The sequence below is a fragment of the Neoarius graeffei genome, chromosome 8 (genome assembly GCF_027579695.1).
Source record: "Neoarius graeffei isolate fNeoGra1 chromosome 8, fNeoGra1.pri, whole genome shotgun sequence".
NCBI lineage: Eukaryota > Metazoa > Chordata > Actinopteri > Siluriformes > Ariidae > Neoarius > Neoarius graeffei.
Genome location: NC_083576.1, coordinates 85,354,602 through 85,373,979, shown reverse-complemented (window position 1 = coordinate 85,373,979; position 19,378 = coordinate 85,354,602). Strand labels below are relative to the sequence as shown.

The window sequence follows — 19,378 nt, the reverse complement described above, 5'->3', positions numbered from 1 at the left end:
CCGGCACTGAATGTTGAAGGTTCTCAGTTCTTGGGTCCAGCATTGAATGTTGAAGGTTCACAGGTCTGGGGTCCGGCACTGAATGTTGAAGGTTCTCAGTTCTTGGGTACAGCATTGAATGTTGAAGGTTCTCAGTTAATGGGTCTGGCACTGAATGTTGAAGGCTTTCAGTTCTTGGGTCCGGCACAAAATGTTGAAGGTTCACAGTTCACAGGTTCACACTTAAGAAAAAATTAATAATAAAGGAAGTCATGGTTTATTGAGAGTTTTGGTAGCCTGTGGTTCAACAGAGCGCGTGCACGCGCTTCACGTGTGCGCGCAGTGAGCTTTGCGGGCAAGCGCGAGCAGAGTGCCGAGCGCGCGCCGCGTCTCCTGGATTTATCTGAAAGGGGGAAGCGGAGAGAAGGGGAGAGAAGGGGAAAGCGGGAAAGATGGGACTCGAAAAGGAGAAAGCGGAGACGTGCGTGTTCATGGATGAAGATGTTTTTCACAGCACGATCGAGCCCATTCTTAAAAAAGAGAAAGAGAGAGAGAGCGCGCGCGCGCCGCCACTGCACCGGGACCCACGAGACATCAACGCGCACTTAAAGGTGAGTGATACAGATGTGAGTGTGATACAGATGTGCAGAATTACTGAGAGCTTCGAGCTGGGAGGGGGTTTCATTCCATACACTGAACAGGCGAGAGCATTACAAGTGATGTGATCATTAAACTCAATATCAGGGTGCACATAGTTTTTATTTTTCCACTAAAGACAAGATGTGCATTTCTTTCCAGTGCAACACTCATCTGTTCTGCTCTAAACAAGACCCAGTGAACTGTTAGAGCTCTTAGAATAAACAAAATGTCCCATAAGTCCAGCATCACAGGAGACACATGAATAACTCAATAAAACCCAAAGCTTTGATGTGCAACCTGCTGGATGTGTCTACTGTCTTTCTGAACAGGTACATTCCTGTGAGGAGGGATTTGGATTTGTTCTTCTTGGCTCACATACATCATGTTCTGTAAATAAATAAACAAACCGACCCACCCTATGGTTCTGGACTTATCGGACCTCCTGGATATTCCTTTGGAAATCAATTATAAGATTCACAAATATTTTAAATTAAAATATTCCACCGAGTTTTGTGTTTATGATTCTGGAGTGTAGATGTGCATCCTTGCACAATGTGTATAAAAATCACCAACGTGCTCATAAATTAAAACGAATGAATGAAATGGATGAAGCCCAGTGTTTATTCCAGGGTTCCAGTCGTTTGTTATTAATCACCCTACATTTCACACTTATCAGGATTTGACCAAGAAATAGTATTTTTTCTGAATTTTCCATCTACAATGAAAGGGATGGGAGAATTATATACACACGCTAAGCCATCGTAGGCACTTCTGCTACAGCTATACGCACTTCTGCTACAGCTATACGCACTTCTGCTACATCCAAACACGCTACGGCATCATACACACATCTGCTACAGCTATACACATGCTACGCCATTGTACACACTTCGGCTACATCTGTACGCACTTCTGCTACATCTATACATACGCTATGCCATCGTACACACTTCTGCTACACCTATACATACTTCTGCTACATCTATACACACACTATGCCATCGTACACACTTCTGCTACATCTGTACACACTTCTGCTACATCTGTACACACTTCTGCTACATCTATACACACTTCTGCTACATCTGTACGCACTTCTGCTACATCTGTACGCACTTCTGCTACATCTGTACGCACTTCTGCTATATCTGTACGCACTTCTGCTACATCTATACATACTTCTGCTACATCTATACACACTTCTGCTACATCTGTATGCACTTCTGCTACATCTATACGCACCTCTGCTACATCTATACACACTTCTGCTACATCTGTACGCACTTCTCCTACATCTGTACGCACTTCTCCTACATCTGTACGCACTTCTGCTATATCTGTACGCACTTCTGCTACATCTATACATACTTCTGCTACATCTATACACACTTCTGCTACATCTGTATGCACTTCTGCTACATCTATACGCACTTCTGCTACATCTATACACACTTCTGCTACATCTGTACGCACTTCTGCTACATCTGTACGCACTTCTGCTACATCTATACACACTTCTGCTACATCTATACACACTTCTGCTACATCTATACACACTTCTGCTACATCTGTATGCACTTCTGCTACATCTATACACACTTCTGCTACATCTATACACACTTCTGCTGCATCTATACACACGCTATGCCATCGTACACACTTCTGCTACATCTGTATGCACTTCTGCTACATCTGTACGCACTTCTGCTACATCTGTATGCACTTCTGCTACATCTATACATACTTCTGCTACATCTATACACACTTCTGCTACATCTGTATGCACTTCTGCTACATCTATACACACTTCTGCTGCATCTATACACACTTCTGCTACATCTATACACACTTCTGCTACATCTATACACACTTCTGCTATATCTGTACGCACTTCTGCTACATCTATACATACTTCTGCTACATCTATACACACTTCTGCTACATCTATACACACTTCTGCTACATCTATACACACTTCTGCTGCATCTATACACACGCTATGCCATCGTACACACTTCTGCTACATCTGTACGCACTTCTGCTACATCTGTACGCATTTCTGCTACATCTGTATGCACTTCTGCTACATCTATACATACTTCTGCTACATCTATACACACTTCTGCTACATCTGTATGCACTTCTGCTACATCTATACACACTTCTGCTACATCTATACACACTTCTGCTTCATCTGTACGCACTTCTGCTACATCTGTATGCACTTCTGCTACATCTATACACACGTCTGCTACATCTGTACACACGCTATGCCATCATACACACTTCTGCTACATCTATACACACTTCTGCTACATCTATACACACTTCTGCTACATCTATACACATTTCTGCTACATCTGTACACACTTCTGCTACATCTATACACACTTCTGCTACACCTATACATACTTCTGCTACAGCTATACACACTTCTGCTACATCTATACACACGCTATGCCATCGTACTCACTTCTGCTACATCTATACACACTTCTGCTACATCTATACACACTTCTGCTACATCTGTACACACGCTATGCCATCGTGCACACTTCTGCTACACCTATACATACTTCTGCTACAGCTATACACACTTCTGCTACATCTATACACACGCTATGCCATCGTACTCACTTCTGCTACATCTGTACACACTTCTGCTACATCTGTACACACGCTATGCCATCGTACACACTTCTGCTACACATACTTCAGCTACACCTATACATACTTCTGTTACAGCTATACACATGCTATGCCATTGTACTCACTTCTGCTACATCTATGCACATGCTATGCCATCGTACACATTTCTGCTACACCTATACACACTTCTGCTACATCTATACACACGCTATGCCATCGTACACACTTCTGCTACATCTGTACACACTTCTGCTACGTATATACCCACTTCTGCTACATTTAAACACACGGTATGCCATTATACGCACTTCTGTTATATCTATACACACTCTACAGCATCATACACACTTCTGCTCCATTTATACACACACTACGCTATTACGTATATGCACTTCTGCTTCTCAAACCATTAGGTCATGGCTATGTCATCATACATACTTCTGTTACATCTATACACACACTATGCCATTGCATACCACTAAAGGTTTTAAGTTCCATTAACTCTGCTGATTGTTTATTATTTTCACATCATGTTATGGTGTACAGAAAGCCAGACATTAGTTGATGAATGACTGTTTGCTATAGAATGTTTCGGACGGACACCTGATTGCACGCAGCGACCCAGAACTTCTATTACTGAGCTCTGAATCCTCTCTCTGTTCCCGTTCCCTCTCCAGGTGGACTTTGAGGATTTGATCGGCGAACCCAGCTCCATACACAGCCTCGACTCGGTGTGGATCGGCAGCCATGCTCTTTTCGAGCTCATAAAGTTCGTCTTTTACCGAGTCCTGACGACGCTGCTCGCGATCCCGATGGCCTTCGTGGCAGGCCTTGTTTTCGCCATCCTCAGCTGTATACATATTTGGTAATGAGACGAAGCTTTTGAATTGTTAAAAGGTTATTTTTGCTTTGGGGCACATTTTTTCCGACAGCGACACTGGCAGCATGTTTGCCTTGGCTGAGGGCCATAGAGATAAAGAGCATTAGGCAAAAAAAAGTATAGGAAGGAACGGAGAGAAAAATCAGAAATATGTTGTATACAGTGGCTTTCATAATTATTCCCCCCCCAACATTTCCACATTTTTTGTGTTATAACTTAGAAATGAAATGGCGCTATCTAATTGAGCTTTTATGTGATAAATTTACACAAAAATAACCCATAATGGGGGAGAAAAATCAAAATAGTTTGAAAAATTATTGACAAATAAAAATGTAAACATTCCCGAGTATGGTTGTCTGTGTCTGTGTGTCAGCCCTGTGATGACCTGGCGACTTGTCCAGGGTGTACCCCGCCTTTCGCCCGTAGTCAGCTGGGATAGGCTCCAGCTTGCCTGCGACCCTGTAGAACAGGATAAAGCGGCTACAGATAATGAGATGAGATGAGACATTCCCGAGTGTATAAGTATTCACCCCATTGCTGTGAAACTTCCATCAGAAGTCGTATAATTAGCTGAGCTGAGTACAATTAATTGGTCACATGACCTCATATAAATAAACCTGTTCCTGATAGGACCCAGAGTTTGCTTGAAAACAAACGAAACAACCAGCACACAAAATGCGTCCATTAAATGCTTTATTTTTAACAAAAAATGGAAAGAATATGGCATTGGCGTACAGTGAATCTGCCTAGAGGAGTCCATCCAAGAAAAATTCAGTGATGAAGTAAAGAGGGGATTAGTCAGGAAAGCCAATGGACACTCTCAATATGACAGTGTTGTAGTCGAGTCACTAAACCTCGAGTCCAAGTCCAGTCTCGAGTCCCCATTGTTCAAGTCCAAGTCGTTAAAGAAACTTTCGAGTCGAGTCCGAGTTGAGAACAAGACTCCAACGGCACCATGTGACAGTGTCTGTTGCTGCCTTTATGTGAAAGCGTCTCTGCTACTGTGTTGGACTAACGTTCTTGCTCAACTGCCCCATTTTAGTTAATAGTCTACAGATAAAAAGCTTGTTCATCGCTCAGCAAGCCCCGCCCACTATCAACAGGCCAAATAACATGAGAGAGGGTTAACACTAGCCAGTTCATCGCTCAGCAAGCCCCGCCCACTATCAACAGAGCAATGAACATAGCGTGTCACTTCCTTCTCTGGGTGGAGTCTCGCCAAATGACGATTGAAGTTCGAGGTTGTCCTCGTCGTCTCCTCGATAGTTCTTCTACATATGGAACACACAGCAGTGCATTTTTTCCCACCGCACGAGAAGTCTGTAGAAGTAAAGTGGACAATCCTAGCGGCGTTCTCTCCAGGCATTTTAGCCCCATTAACGTTAGTTTGTTCCTGAACATGACATATGAACAGGTGAATGTGCATTCTCTTGCACAAAATTAGTATAAAAATTAATGTAGATATAAATATCTTATGCCAAATTATTATGGCGTGTTACAAAAAATAAAGAAAAAATCTGAATCCTCGTCTCCAATTTACGAGTCCAAATGCAGTTAATGCACAAGTCTGAGTCCTCAGCGCTCAAGTCCAAGTCGAGTCACGAGTCCTAAAAATTAGGGCACAAGTCAGAATTGAATACTACAAGCCTGCAACATGATGCTCCCACCACCATGCTTCAAAATATAGAAGAGATCACGAATACTATTGCAATCCACTGTATTTGCAATGAAGTATATTATTTATTTCAATTATCATTTAGAATTTGATTCTTTAGAAGCAACAACTGACCAAAAATTATACTTATGACTTTTTTTTTCCTTCTACATTCACATTATACAATAATATCTGGGCTCTTTACTGAAGTGAGGTACCTACAGAACCCACTGTTATGAAAATAATCACTCAATTCCACATTATCCACATTTTGCCTTCAAAAATCACTAACAAAATTAGAAAATCACAAACCCAGCTTGTTTTAAGCTTCACGGACCCCTGAGGGTTCCTAATTCGACCCTGTGGAATGGTTTGTTGATCTCTGACATACAGTGTCTTTTATGTGTTGACGTACAGAACCATGTCGTTGTCTTTTCCACCGTATTGCACAAAGACATCATATTAAATGTCTCAGTGCTTCCCGATAACCTTGTTTTGTTCAGTTAGCATTAGCACACTTAGGCAAGTAGAAGTTATCTGAGTTGACGTGCTTTGGTTTTGGATTACTCTTTCTGTGTAATCAGCGTCCTTGAGTAAATACTGTATAAAAAGTAGCCTTGTTTGCTCTGGGTAGAACATGTGGGAACTAGCAACAAGGCTGTTTGTCTCAAAGCTTCGAAACGAGTAGCTTTGGAAAACAGGGATGATAAGATCAGGAGGTCTGTTTATCAGGGTTTTAGCAGTGGGATGTGACTAATACAGTCTGAATAACATGAACAATATGAGTAATCATTTTGCTATTTATGGTGAAGTGAAGAATTTTAGACACTGAATCATGTAGCAGAGAAATTGAAGAGGAACTGGTGGCTCGATTATGCTGTGGGGGCAATTATTTATGATTTATGATTAATTTGTGCTAGCAGCAGTAGCGCAAATTTTTACTCTCACTCAGGATCTTTCTACTTTATTATTATTATTATTATTATTATTTTCCTAACATTTTTAGGACGCTGTTTCTCCCTCAGTTTTCAACCAGTCAGTCATCACCAAATTTCACATGAAGAATCGCTCTGGGCTGAATTACATTGCCATGACTTTTGGTGCTGATCTGGATCACTGATCCGGAATGATCCATGAAAAACGGACTTTTTTCCTCACTAAGCATCATTCTCTATCTCTTACCATTCTGGATCAATAGGGTACGGTGACCAGATGTCCTGGTTTGTAACAGCGAGCACAAATCACTGTGACTTTAGTCACAGTCTCGGTCTAGTTATTATTATTATTATTATTATTATGTTTTTAGGACGCTATTTCTCCCTCAGTTTTCAACCAATCATCACCAAATTTCACATGAACAATACCTCTGGGCTGAATTACGTTGCTATGACTTTTGGTGCTGATCTGGGTCACTGATCCAGAACGATCCATCAGTCACTCATAACTCTGTTAATTTTCATGATTTTTTCAATCAGTTTTTTAAATTTTGTTCAGGGCGGCAGGGCACAACTTTTCCTCACTAAGCGTTGGTCTCTATCTCTTACCGTTCCAGATCTATAGGGTACGGTGACCAGACATCCTGGTTTGTAACAGGGAGCGCAAATTACTGTGACTTTATTCACATATTCTATCTAGTTATTATTATTATTATTATTATTATTATTATTATTATTATTATTATTATTATTATCCTAATGTTTTTAAGACGCTATTTCTCCCTCAGTTTTCAACCAGTCATCATCAAATTTCACATGAAAAATACCTCTGGGCTGAATTACATTGCTATGACTTTTGGTACTGATCAGGATCACTAATCCGGAACGAGACATAAAAAATGGGCTTTTTTCCTCACTAAGCATCATTCTCTATCTCTTACCGTTTCAAATCTATAGGGTACGGTGACCAGACGTCCCGAGTTTGTAAGAGCTAGTGCAAATCACTGTGACTTTACTCACAGTCTCTGTCTAGTTGTTGTTATTATTATTATTATTATTATTATTATTACCACCTCTGGGCTGAATTACGTTGCTATGACTTTTGGTGCTGATCTGGATCACTAATCCGGAATGATCCATGAAAAATGGAATTTTTTTCAATCACTTATAACTCTGTCAATTTTCATGATTTTTTCAATCTTTTTTTTTAATTTATTTTGTTCAGGGCGGCAGGGTGCAACTTCTCCTCACTAAGCGTCATTCTCTGTCTCTTACCGTTCTGGATCTATAGGGTACGGTGACCAGACGTCCCGGTTTGTAACAGCGAGCACAAATCACTGTGACTTTAGTCACACTCTATCAAGTTTATTATTCTGACTTGGTTTGACTTATCCGCTCAGAGAGAAGCGCTACTGCAAATCAATACAAAGTTCCTGACTGATCATCTTTATCCCCTGAGGAAACCTTTCTATCCTCATGGGTGTGGTCTCTTCCTGGATGACTCCGCCCCTATTTACAGAACACATGGGCTCGTGATGAGGATATAATTCACCTTCAACCAGAGACCTCGTGTCCACCTAACGCTCAACACCTTATTAATAGACTTCACACCGTTTTCCCTTTAATTTGTCGATTTAAGCTCCTCCTACTTTGAGTTAAGGTATTATAAACACAGCACGACGAGGTAAAAAGACTTCTTATGGAGGTCTGTGTTCCTGCAGCACCTGTAATGCATGACATAAAAGTTAGTAGCACAAGCAGGAAACACGTGCAGCTGGAGTGTAGCGGTACGAGTGTGAGCGCCAAACAAGGAAACGGTGTTATGGTGAATAAAACACAGTGCACAGAGACAAAAACAACTCTGAAGCTGAACTGTATCGTGTTATAGCTTTTCCAAAGAGTCAACTCTATAACTATTGGCATGTGTTCTGAAAATGCGTAAAAATAAATATCTCAAAAAATACATATAACACGTTTAATGAGAATCCTGAGCTGAAATGTATCACGACTGTAGTTTTTCAAACGTTAAAAAATTAAGTGGTTGTTTTTTTCCGGTGTAATTCTATATCTGGAATTCGAGAGGTATTGTTTTATTTTACAAGAAACATTGATTATATTTTGAATATTTAATAATCTCATCTCATTATCTCTAGCTGCTTTATCCTGTTCTCCAGGGTCGCAGGCAAGCTGGAGCCTATCCCAGCTGACTACGGGCGAAAGGCGGGGTACACCCTGGACAAGTCGCCAGGTCATCACAGGGCTGACACATAGACACAGACAACCATTCACACTCACATTCACACCTACGCTCAATTTAGAGTCACCAGTTAACCTAACCTGCATGTCTTTGGACTGTGGGGGAAACCGGAGCACCCGGAGGAAACCCACGCGGACACGGGGAGAACATGCAAACTCCACACAGAAAGGCCCTCGCCGGCCACTGGGCTCGAACCCGGACCTTCTTGCTGTGAGGCGACAGCGCTAATCACTACACCACCGTGCCGACTATTTAATAATCATATTAATATTTCTTTTAAACAGATTTTGAATGAATATGGTTTACAATATTGCATGGTTGTCAAGACAACATGACGTCACACGTCAAAGGTGTAAACCTTCCGCGCTAGCGAGCAACTGTGACAATTTGTAAACAAACATTGCCGCCAGGTTTGCTTCGCTTTACTAAATATGGAAGATTTTGAGAGAATTTTGGCTGCCAGGTCGCTCCGTTGTGTGTAGCTGTCGATGTTGATTTTAAAAGTAACTCAGTAAATTACACAGGGAAATGAATACTTACAGTAAGTCTGAGTGAAAAATACTCCAGTGAGTGTGCAGCATGGAAGAAGAGTCTGGAGACAGAAATCTTAGTTTCTTGGTCATTAGCCTGTGCTACTTGCTCTCAATAGATAGCACTGGCTTGACTGTGCTAGCGTTGGCCTTCGCTAAAACTACTGATGAACACCGGCTGGAAGGTGACTGGACTGCTGCGCTAACAGCACTGAGTCGCGGGTAAACTAGTGTTGGCCTTCGAGAATGCTGATATGAAGAGAGTGTGTACAGTATGTATTATAATAATAATAATAATAATAATAATAGGTGGCACGGTGGTGTAGTGGTTAGCGCTGTCACCTCACAGCAAGAAGGTCCAGGTTCAAGCCCCGTGGCCGGCGAGGGCCTTTCTGTGCAGAGTTTGCATGTTGTCCACATGGGTTTCCTCCGGGTGCTCCGGTTTCCCCCACAGTCCAAAGACATGCAGGTTAGGTTAACTGGTGACTCTAAATTGAGCGTAGGTGTGAATGTGAGTGTGAATGGTTGTCTGTGTCTATGTGTCAGCCCTGTGATGACCTGGCGACTTGTCCAGGGTGTACCCCGCCTTTCGCCTGTAGTCAGCTGGGATAGGCTCCAGCTTGCCTGCGACCCTGTAGAACAGGATAAAGCGGCTACAGATAATGAGATGAGATGAGATAATAATAATAATAATATTGGCTAGGGTTTTTCATGGTCTATCAGATATATTCCATTCAGCTACTTGTTTTCGACTTATTCAGTGTGATGCTAGCTGAATGGAATATATCTGATATACCACGAAAAAAAGCCAGCCAATATTATTGAAATATGTCACTCAGATCCGCGAAATATTTCGTCTGAAAAAGGCAAACGTTTCAACATGAGAAGATAAACTTCATATCTTCAAGCCAACATGTAATTTTATTTTTATAATATCGACACATTCACAAACAAAAAGTACCCAAAGTTATCAAAACAACTCACTCATCGATTTCCTCATGAGTGACAGATAGAGATTTATGTCACGGTTTTGGTTCTCCATATATATATATATATATATATATATATATATATATATATATATATATATATATATATATAAGGAAATGAGCTGTAGGTTTTACCGAGCATCTTACAGAACCAGCCACAGTTCTTCTGGACACTTTGATTGTCACACTCGCGTCTTCATTTTGCACCAAAACCCATCAGCCTTCATTATGTTTTCTTTAAATGTCTTCTAAATGTCGAAGTCAGAAAATAGAAATCTATAACAAAGTTTGTGTGAAAAAAAAAAATCGGGTGCCAAGACTTTTGCACAGTACTGTGTATGTTATGTTTTTTTGGTTGTTTTTTTTTTTTTGAAAGAAATGATTGGGTATGTTTAAAAAAAAAAAGATTTCAAGATGACAGTTATTTTTGCCACATATTTATGAGAGGAAATAGTTATTAAAAATAAAAAAACACTATATATTACATGATACATCATATTTATATGAGATGCATATTCATCACATGAATATTAGATTAAAACTAGGATTTTTTTGGAGAAATAATGGTAAGTTGTTGCGTGTTAAAAAAATATATCATTGTGACCTTTCTACTAAGGGTGCCAACACTTTTGGAGTAGATTGTGGGAATATAGTGTGCTGATAAACAAATTGTGTGTGTGTGTGTGTGTAGGGTGCTGATGCCGCTGGTGCAGAGCTGCATGCTGATGTTGCCCTCCATCCAGGTGATGTGGTCCAGCCTGATGGATACGTTCCTGAGGCCGGTGTTCCTCAGTGCCAGCAGCTGTCTGTCCTCCATCAACGTCAAGACCTGCAAACCTGACGTGCTCTAAAATCCGTCGCCTTGCACACGCGTTCCTGATGACGCGTTCTCGTTTTGGAGGTGATCCCAGACCTAATCAATCACACCTGAGTTCTCTTCATGTTCAGCTCCATCACATGTGTTTGCTTTGGCCTGGGATCAGACGTACGCTTAAAGTAAACACAACCTGCTGAGACGACTCAACGTCTACGCAACACAGGGACGTGTTTCTACGCTTTAACATCCAATTTGTGACTCCTACTGAACAGTATCATTCGGTCAAATACTTTCACGCAGATTTAAATCGATATTTAACATAAATATATACGTTTAATCTTTTGTATTGCACATGAGAAGAGTTTTATATGTGTATGGAAATACAGACATGCTTTTGAGAAGCTGGCTTTTGAAAACACAGACGACTTCCTTCCTGTTTCCTGTATTAGTTCATATTTATATCTGATTTACTGTTGACTTACAGCACTGTTGAATTCTCCAATCCGATTGGTCAGACGGTGTTGATTATTACTTTTATATTATTATACGGCACGAGCTACTTCCAGTAAAATCATGAGCTCTGATTGGTTCCTTGGCGGGTAGAATTTTCCCGTAATGAATTCCCGCGGGTCATTACGGACTTTCTTACTTTCCAAGGCGCTGGCTTTCAATGTTGCAAAAAACAAACAAAAACAACTGTTGCCAAGCAAAACAAACCTCGCCCGGCAGCACTTATTTCATACCTATATGTTGATAATGGTAATATTTCTCAATCATCAGCTGTCAGGTTATAGTCCTATCCATGAAAATCCATGACCTTGAGTTTGACATTTCAAAGTCCTTCAAGGTCAAAGTTCATGGCGGCAACTGAAAGCCCATATAGGACTTCTTATATGTTGATAACGGTAAACATCTGGCTATCACAAACCATTTTAAAGTTATAGTCCTTTGAAAACCCATGGCCTTCAGTTTGACCTTTCAAGGTCACTCAAGGTCAAAGATCATGGTGCCAAATGAAAGCCCATATGGCACTTCCTATAAGTTGATAGCGGTAAATACACTATATTGCCAAAAGTATTTGCTCACCCATCCAAATTATCAGAATCAGGTGTTCCAATCATTTCCATGGCCACAGGTGTATACAGTAAAATCAAGCACCTAGGCATGCAGACTGTTTTTACAGTTTGGATCTGGCCCCTTCCTCTTCCGACATGACTGTGCACCAGTGCACAAAGCAAGGTCCATAAAGACATGGATGACAGAGTCTGGTGTGGATGAACTTGACTGGCCTGCACAGAGTCCTGACCTCAACCCGATAGATCACCTTTGGGATGAATTAGAGCGGAGACTGAGAGCCAGGCCTTCTCGTCCAACATCAGTGTGTGACCTCACAAATGCGCTTCTGGAAGAATGGTCAAAAATTCCCATAAACACACTCCTAAACCTTGTGGACAGCCTTCCCAGAAGAGTTGAAGCTGTTCTAGCTGCAAAGGGTGGACCGACGTCATATTGAACCCTATGGATTAGGAATGGGATGTCACTTAAGCTCATATGTGAGTCAAGGCAGGTGAGCAAATACTTTTGGCAATATAGTGTATCTGTCAACCATCAACCATTTTCAAGTTAGAGCACTCTGAAAATCCATGACCTTGAGTTTGACCTTTCAGGGTCACTCAAGGTCAAAGTGCCAAATGAAAGGCCATATGGGAGTTCCTATACGCTCATAATAGTAAACATCTGTCTATCGCCAACCGTTTTTGAGTTATAATGGAAAATATGTTATTTTGACCAAAAGGTTGACGTTTCTGGTGACCTTGACCTTCACCTTGACCTGATTACCCCCAAAATTTAATCTGGTAATCTACAAACCATTGCCCACCAACCGTGAAAATTTGAAGTCAATTGGTGCAATCGCTGCGAAGTAACAAAACCAAAACGAAAAAAAAAAGATGAATCGGAAATCAAAAACAGCCAAAAGACAAACAAGAGTCAGTGAGTTATTCAAGAAATGAGCAACGAATGAAGAACGTTCAGAAACCGCTAACAGAAATTCAGTTTTGAAACCGCGAGCCATTTATTCTGCACGCGTGACTCGACTACGTTACAAATATGATGTGACTGAAAGCAGCGTCATGCCTCACTATAATGACCGTCAATTTATATATATATATATATATATAAGACATAAATGGCTCGGTCCATACTGTCAAGACCGCGGTTTGATATTTTCCCGTAAAAATCTCACGCTTGGTTAATAAGTAGTTAGTAATGCGCTGATAGGTTATAGAGTATGTTTCATTATAAATAAGTCAGTCACAGTGCACGCTTCATGTAAACGGATTAAAAAATAATAACATTTTCCGTAAGACGATGTTTAGTTAGCATTTAAGGACAGAGTCTGGAGCGTAGGTGCTGTTTTTTGACATCAGATGTAAAGCTGAAGAAGAAGTTTTACATTTTAAGTTTGTCTAAACAAGCCACATTGTTGTTGTTGTTTTAAATCTTATTAACTCAAAAAGAAAGGAATAATGAACAGCTGGTGATGGAAAGATTCTTTACAGCTGCTATAACGGAAGTGAGAACAAGAGCTAGGTTGTTTTGCAGATGTTCCCCGACATTAAATGTAACTATAAATGGATTAAAAATACGACAATTCCTTCTTTCACTGACCAAATGGATGTGGTGTAAGTGGAACCAGAACGTCAAGGACGTAGTCGCTCATCTGTCCTGCCATTAAAACCACCATGACGACCAAAACATCAAACAGGACTGAGATGTGACGACGTGAGAGAGAGAGGACCAACCTCCACCACAAACTGTTTACAGCAGGAACATCAACAAAAGACTACATTTTGTTCCCCGAGAGAAGATCAATCCAAAACATCGATCAGAACTGAAATCGCAGGGTAAATGAGAGAGGAGATACAATTCTAGTCAGAAGAAAATGTGTGAAGTTGACCTCATTAATTTGTTCGCAAAAAATTGACAATACAACGACCGAGTGTTCTTCAGAAGGTCAAGTTCCTTCAAACGAAACGATCAGAACCGAAATCCATTGCGAACTGATGGACGGAAGAGACACGATTTAACTGAAAATAAACAAAGCTGTAAACAAATTGTTGACAACAGGAAGATCAACAAACAAATGACCAAGTTCTGTTCCTCGACGACCCAAAACACCCATCAGAACTGGAACTGCGAGAGGAGATACAATTCTAATGAGAGGTGTTTGTTAATTTGGCCTGATTATGAACTCGTTAGCAAAAATTTGCAAAACAACGACCAAGTTTTGTGTGGAGTCATGAGTTCTTTCGAACAAAACACTCGGAATGCAAATCCGTGGAGAACCGACAGAGGAGGTACGATTCGACGGACACCTCGCCATGGCAACGGCCTGATGGACAGATGAGCTAATAAGTCACACTGGGACAGTTTTCGAGGCTAGTTCATTCCTTATTTACACGATAACACAATATTTGCAGTATTCAGCATCAAATATATGATTTTTTTGTGATGTTTCTGAAATTAATAGTTCGAGTTATTTTCACATGGCTGTCCTAACATTAAAAAAAAAAAAAAACAGATGGTGTAATGATTTATTTTAACGCGTACTGTGTTTTATTTTCCAGTCAATTTGCCTTGCAAAAAATGCGCTTGTAATACCGCCTGCTTTCGAACCTGTGTGTGTGTGTGTGTGTTTTACTCGCCATTCAGAAAGAAAGGACAGCTTGTTTGTGCACTGGAACACGAAGCGTTCAGGTGTACTCCACCACCACCACCTCCTCCCTCCACCCTCCACCCTATCCAATGATGTAATGTCGCAACAATCCCGAGCAAACCTCCTGAGAGAGCACAAGTCACTCTGGTCACTAAACAAAAGGTCTTTTTTTTTGACATGATACTCTTGTTCTGCGGCACGGTGGTGTAGTGGTTAGCGCTGTTGCCTCACAGCAAGAAGGTCCTGGGTTCGAGCCCAGTGGCCAGCGAAGGCCTTTCTGTGTGGAGTTTGCATGTTCTCCCCGTGTCCGCGTGGGTTTCCTCCGGGTGCTCCGGTTTCCCCCACAGTCCAAAGACATGCAGGTTAGGTTAACTGGTGACTCTAAATTGAGCGTAGGTGTGAGTGTGAATGGTTGTCTGTGTCTATGTGTCAGCCCTGTGATGACCTGGCGACTTGTCCAGGGTGTACCCCGCCTTTCGCCCGTAGTCAGCTGGGATAGGCTCCAGCTTGCCTGCGACCCTGTAGAACAGGATAAAGCGGCTAGAGATAATGAGATGAGATGAGATGAGATGAGATACTCTTGTTCTTTTGTCCTTGTCTCTTGGTTTTTTTTTGTTTTCCTCAGCTGTGACTGCAGGATAAATACGTAACTCACTCTCGCTGCAGGCAGCAAACCTCCATCAGTGTTTGATGTGCTGAAGTAAGAGCTCTTTAGCCCGAGGGCTGAGATGTGAAAGAGTGATACGGTAAAACGCTCAGCCTTGGGTTGTTTGCGTACAGGTGTACGCTGAATATTACACAACAGGGGCGTGGTCATGAAGGTGGATTAACGCTTAATGCTATCTGGTCATCGAGTCATGAGATTTGGAATATAATGAAGTATGAAGTCCCTAATCAAAAAGAAATATACTTCAAGTTCATTTTATTAAGTATACTTAAATAAAGTTAAAGTATATTTCCTTAAGTATACTTTTGTGTACCGAGTATATTGATATCAATGTACTTACAGTATACTTGTAGTAAACTAATCTAATACTTCTTGGGACTAAATTGGCCCACTTTCAGTTTATAAAAAGTATACTTTAAGTCTAAGAGAAATAAACTTTGAGTATGCAACTAGTATTTTTTATTTTGTACTGCAAGTATACCACAAGTAAACTTATATACTAATAGTTTACTAGTTCTACACTTGTAGTCCACTCTTTAGTTTACTAAAATATACTTCATAGTGTACTGGAAATATACTATTAGTTACTGGTTATATACATCTAGTCCACTTTTTAGTTTTGAAGTATACTGCAAATACACTTCTAGGTATACTATTAGTTTTCTAACCCTAACCCTTGCCTCATGCACACTACCAGTAGACAACTTAAGTGTTTTGTACCTTAAAGGAGATACACAGAACCTTTATTTTAAAATATATTTCTGAGTGGATAGTATCTCCATCCTTGACTCTTGTATGCTGCATAAATGGGAATAATATATATATATATATATATATATATATATATATATATATATGTGTGTGTGTGTGTGTGTGTGTGTGTGTGTGTGTGTGTGTGTGTGTTTGAGAGTTAAAATCAATGGCAAAGTTGGCATTGGAGCTGCCCCGCTGAGCCAGCCAGCCCTGAGTGCGTGATGTCACTGCGGTAACCAGTTTTAAAGCCAAGGCCTTTTACAGCTATAGATCAAAGTCATTTAAATAAAAGTTTATGGTGAAAGTAAGAAATGCTGTTACCGACTTGCTCAACTAAGACTGATTTGACTTCATTGATTGTGGGTTGACTCTCATGAAAACAGGATGGGTGTTATAACTTATGCAACATACATGTACATGCATGCATTTTCACTGATAAAAGGTAAAAGGCTCATTAAATAATCAGATGAACTGAGACAATCACATTCTGAAGCAAATTAAATAATCTTATACCGCTAACTTAAACACACAATACAAGTTACATGTCTCATCTCATCTCATTATCTGTAGCCGCTTTATCCTGTTCTACAGGGTCGCAGGCAAGCTGGAGCCTATCCCAGCTGACTACGGGCGAAAGGCGGGGTACACCCTGGACAAGTCGCCAGGTCATCACAGGGCTGACACATAGACACAGACAACCATTCACACTCACATTCACACCTACGCTCAATTTAGAGTCACCAGTTAACCTAACCTGCATGTCTTTGGACTGTGGGGGAAACCGGAACACCCGGAGGAAACCCACGCGGACACGGGGAGAACATGCAAACTCCGCACAGAAAGGCCCTCGCTGGCCATGGGGCTCGAACCCGGACCTTCTTGCTGTGAGGCGACAGCGCTAACCACTACACCACCGTGCCGCCCACAAGTTACATGTATTAATCTAAATGCAGGTAAACAACGAGTTTTGTTGTTTTGTATCCAAATGAGAGTCGGAGCTTACCCGTCTGTGTTCTCGCTTCTTGAAGGCTGAGCTTGTGGCTGATTGTTTTGAAACAATCTGACTTTCAGTTGTTTGTTCAGTTCTCCGTTCATTCGCTTCTTCCACGTAAGGGCGAGATATTGCTGCTGAGGCGGCATATCCAGCAGAGAAATCAGACGGCTGGGCCACTCATTCTCCATTTTCTCCATACTGAGTACTCCGACATTATTGCTTGGCTTAGGCAATTACTAAAACCCGGGACGGGACGTCACCGGTTTTAGCAATAACCGCAGGAAGGTCACTGCCCGAGCGATAATATGTCACGTCCTGTTCCGTCCTGGGTTTTACCAACAACCTTCAGCTCACACCCCAGGAGAACTGGTGCAACTGAACTTACTTTCCTTTTCTTGTAGCTTTCTTTTCCTTTAATTGTCGGTACTGCAGCCTCTTTCAATACGGGCTTATAGCCAACGCTCCTCAACAGATCAGAGGTCTCATACGAGTCTTCAGTAAAACGTGCAGAGCAGAGGAGAGACCACTTTACAACCGCCCAATGTGCCCGTGAACTTCTCGCAAAACGTGTCCAAATCTTTGCAGTTTGAACATTCTTGGGCCATGAATGCAACGTAAATCCACCTTCTGTCATGGTGCTGCACCGGCCAGCAACACATCTGTGTGGCATGACGATAAATTAGCTCAAAATGGAGGATCGGAGTTGCAGTCAGCTCTGTGTTTTAGTGTAGCGGAAATGGCGATGAGACCGATAGACTTCCTGCTGTGACGTTACAGAGGTTGTCAAGGTCATTCACTCAAACCGCTACCTATATGAATCATTTTAATCGTAAAAATTAGTATATTAGATTTATTGTTAACGCTTAAGACTATTCCTGTGCCATTCTTGAGGTCTCAAGGCATTTATAAACAAAAAGTGAGGCCATGGCTCTGCGTATCTCCTTTAAGTTACGATGAAGTTATAAAGGTAAGAATTCACAAAATAACAACAGATTCTCAGGATTAAGAACATATTCATTTTCTTTAAAAATCAAAATTTAAAGCAGCATTGTATTAAATGCCAAAGTATAAAAACATGGCAATGACAACTGAAATTGATATCCAAGCTCTAAAGAAGAAGAAATAAATTTAAAAAATGTAATTATCCCACTCAGGAGAAAAAAAAAAAAACTTATATGGAACCACAGACATACCAAAGAGTCAACAATGCTGAAGCACGACTACAGGGCGAGTACAATTAAACATAAGGCACAAATATTTTAATATTTTATTACACTTTTGTTAAGTATATCTTGATCCAAAGTTTAAGTATAAGCTTAATATACTTAGAATTTTCTATATACTTTTCAGTATAAGCCAAGTATACTTATGTATAACTTTATTAAGTATATCTCTGATAAGTAAATAAAAAGTAAACTGAAAGCATACTCTCTTATTTTTAGTTTAAAGTGCTGATGACACGAACGTGACTCTATGCAATTTCTTAAATAAACTATACAACATGGCAAACATGTTAGATTTCTGTTATAATTATGTGAAAAGAAGCTGTTGTTACGCGAATATCCAACTTTTAATTGCACAGCGCAAGAAAACTGGGTCCGTGGCTCGCGGCCATGTTGTGACGTCAGCGGAAGAACACGCCGCAGTTCACTGGCTGTTCTACTCAATGGAAATGGTGCATGAAAACGCCGGTGAACTCTCTAGTGCTAGCTCTTCAACAACCAAATACTGGTACTTTAAGCAGTGATCATGATGGCATGATTTTATCTGATTTTAAATAAATGAGATTGATAATAATGTGAATGTTCACAACTAGTACATACAAACTCTGCAGCTTCTGATTCAGCAGCTGCGTCATACTCCGCAAAAACACCAGCAAGCACCTACAATATAAATGGAAATGCAATACACTAAGCA

At 40.8% G+C, this 19,378-nt stretch overlaps 1 protein-coding gene across 1 annotated transcript; it reads left to right on the top strand.

Annotated features, from left to right (window-relative positions):
* Window positions 1-329: 329 nt before the first annotated feature.
* cav2 (caveolin 2) lies at window positions 330-14,909 on the top strand. Its single transcript, XM_060928411.1, has 3 exons — window positions 330-590; window positions 3,945-4,132; window positions 11,204-14,909. Exons 1-3 carry the CDS (start codon window positions 432-434, stop codon window positions 11,361-11,363), a joined length of 507 nt encoding a protein of 168 aa, XP_060784394.1. The 5' UTR covers window positions 330-431; the 3' UTR covers window positions 11,364-14,909.
* The last annotated feature ends 4,469 nt before the right edge of the window (window positions 14,910-19,378 follow it).

Coding starts and splice junctions, on each gene's coding strand:
- cav2 (XM_060928411.1), top strand. CDS start 432: ATGGGACTCGAAAAGGAGAAAGCGGAGACGTGCGTGTTCATGGATGAA. Junction 591..3,944: donor ACATCAACGCGCACTTAAAG/GTGAGTGATACA, acceptor TTCCCTCTCCAG/GTGGACTTTGAGGATTTGAT. Junction 4,133..11,203: donor CTCAGCTGTATACATATTTG/GTAATGAGACGA, acceptor GTGTGTGTGTAG/GGTGCTGATGCCGCTGGTGC.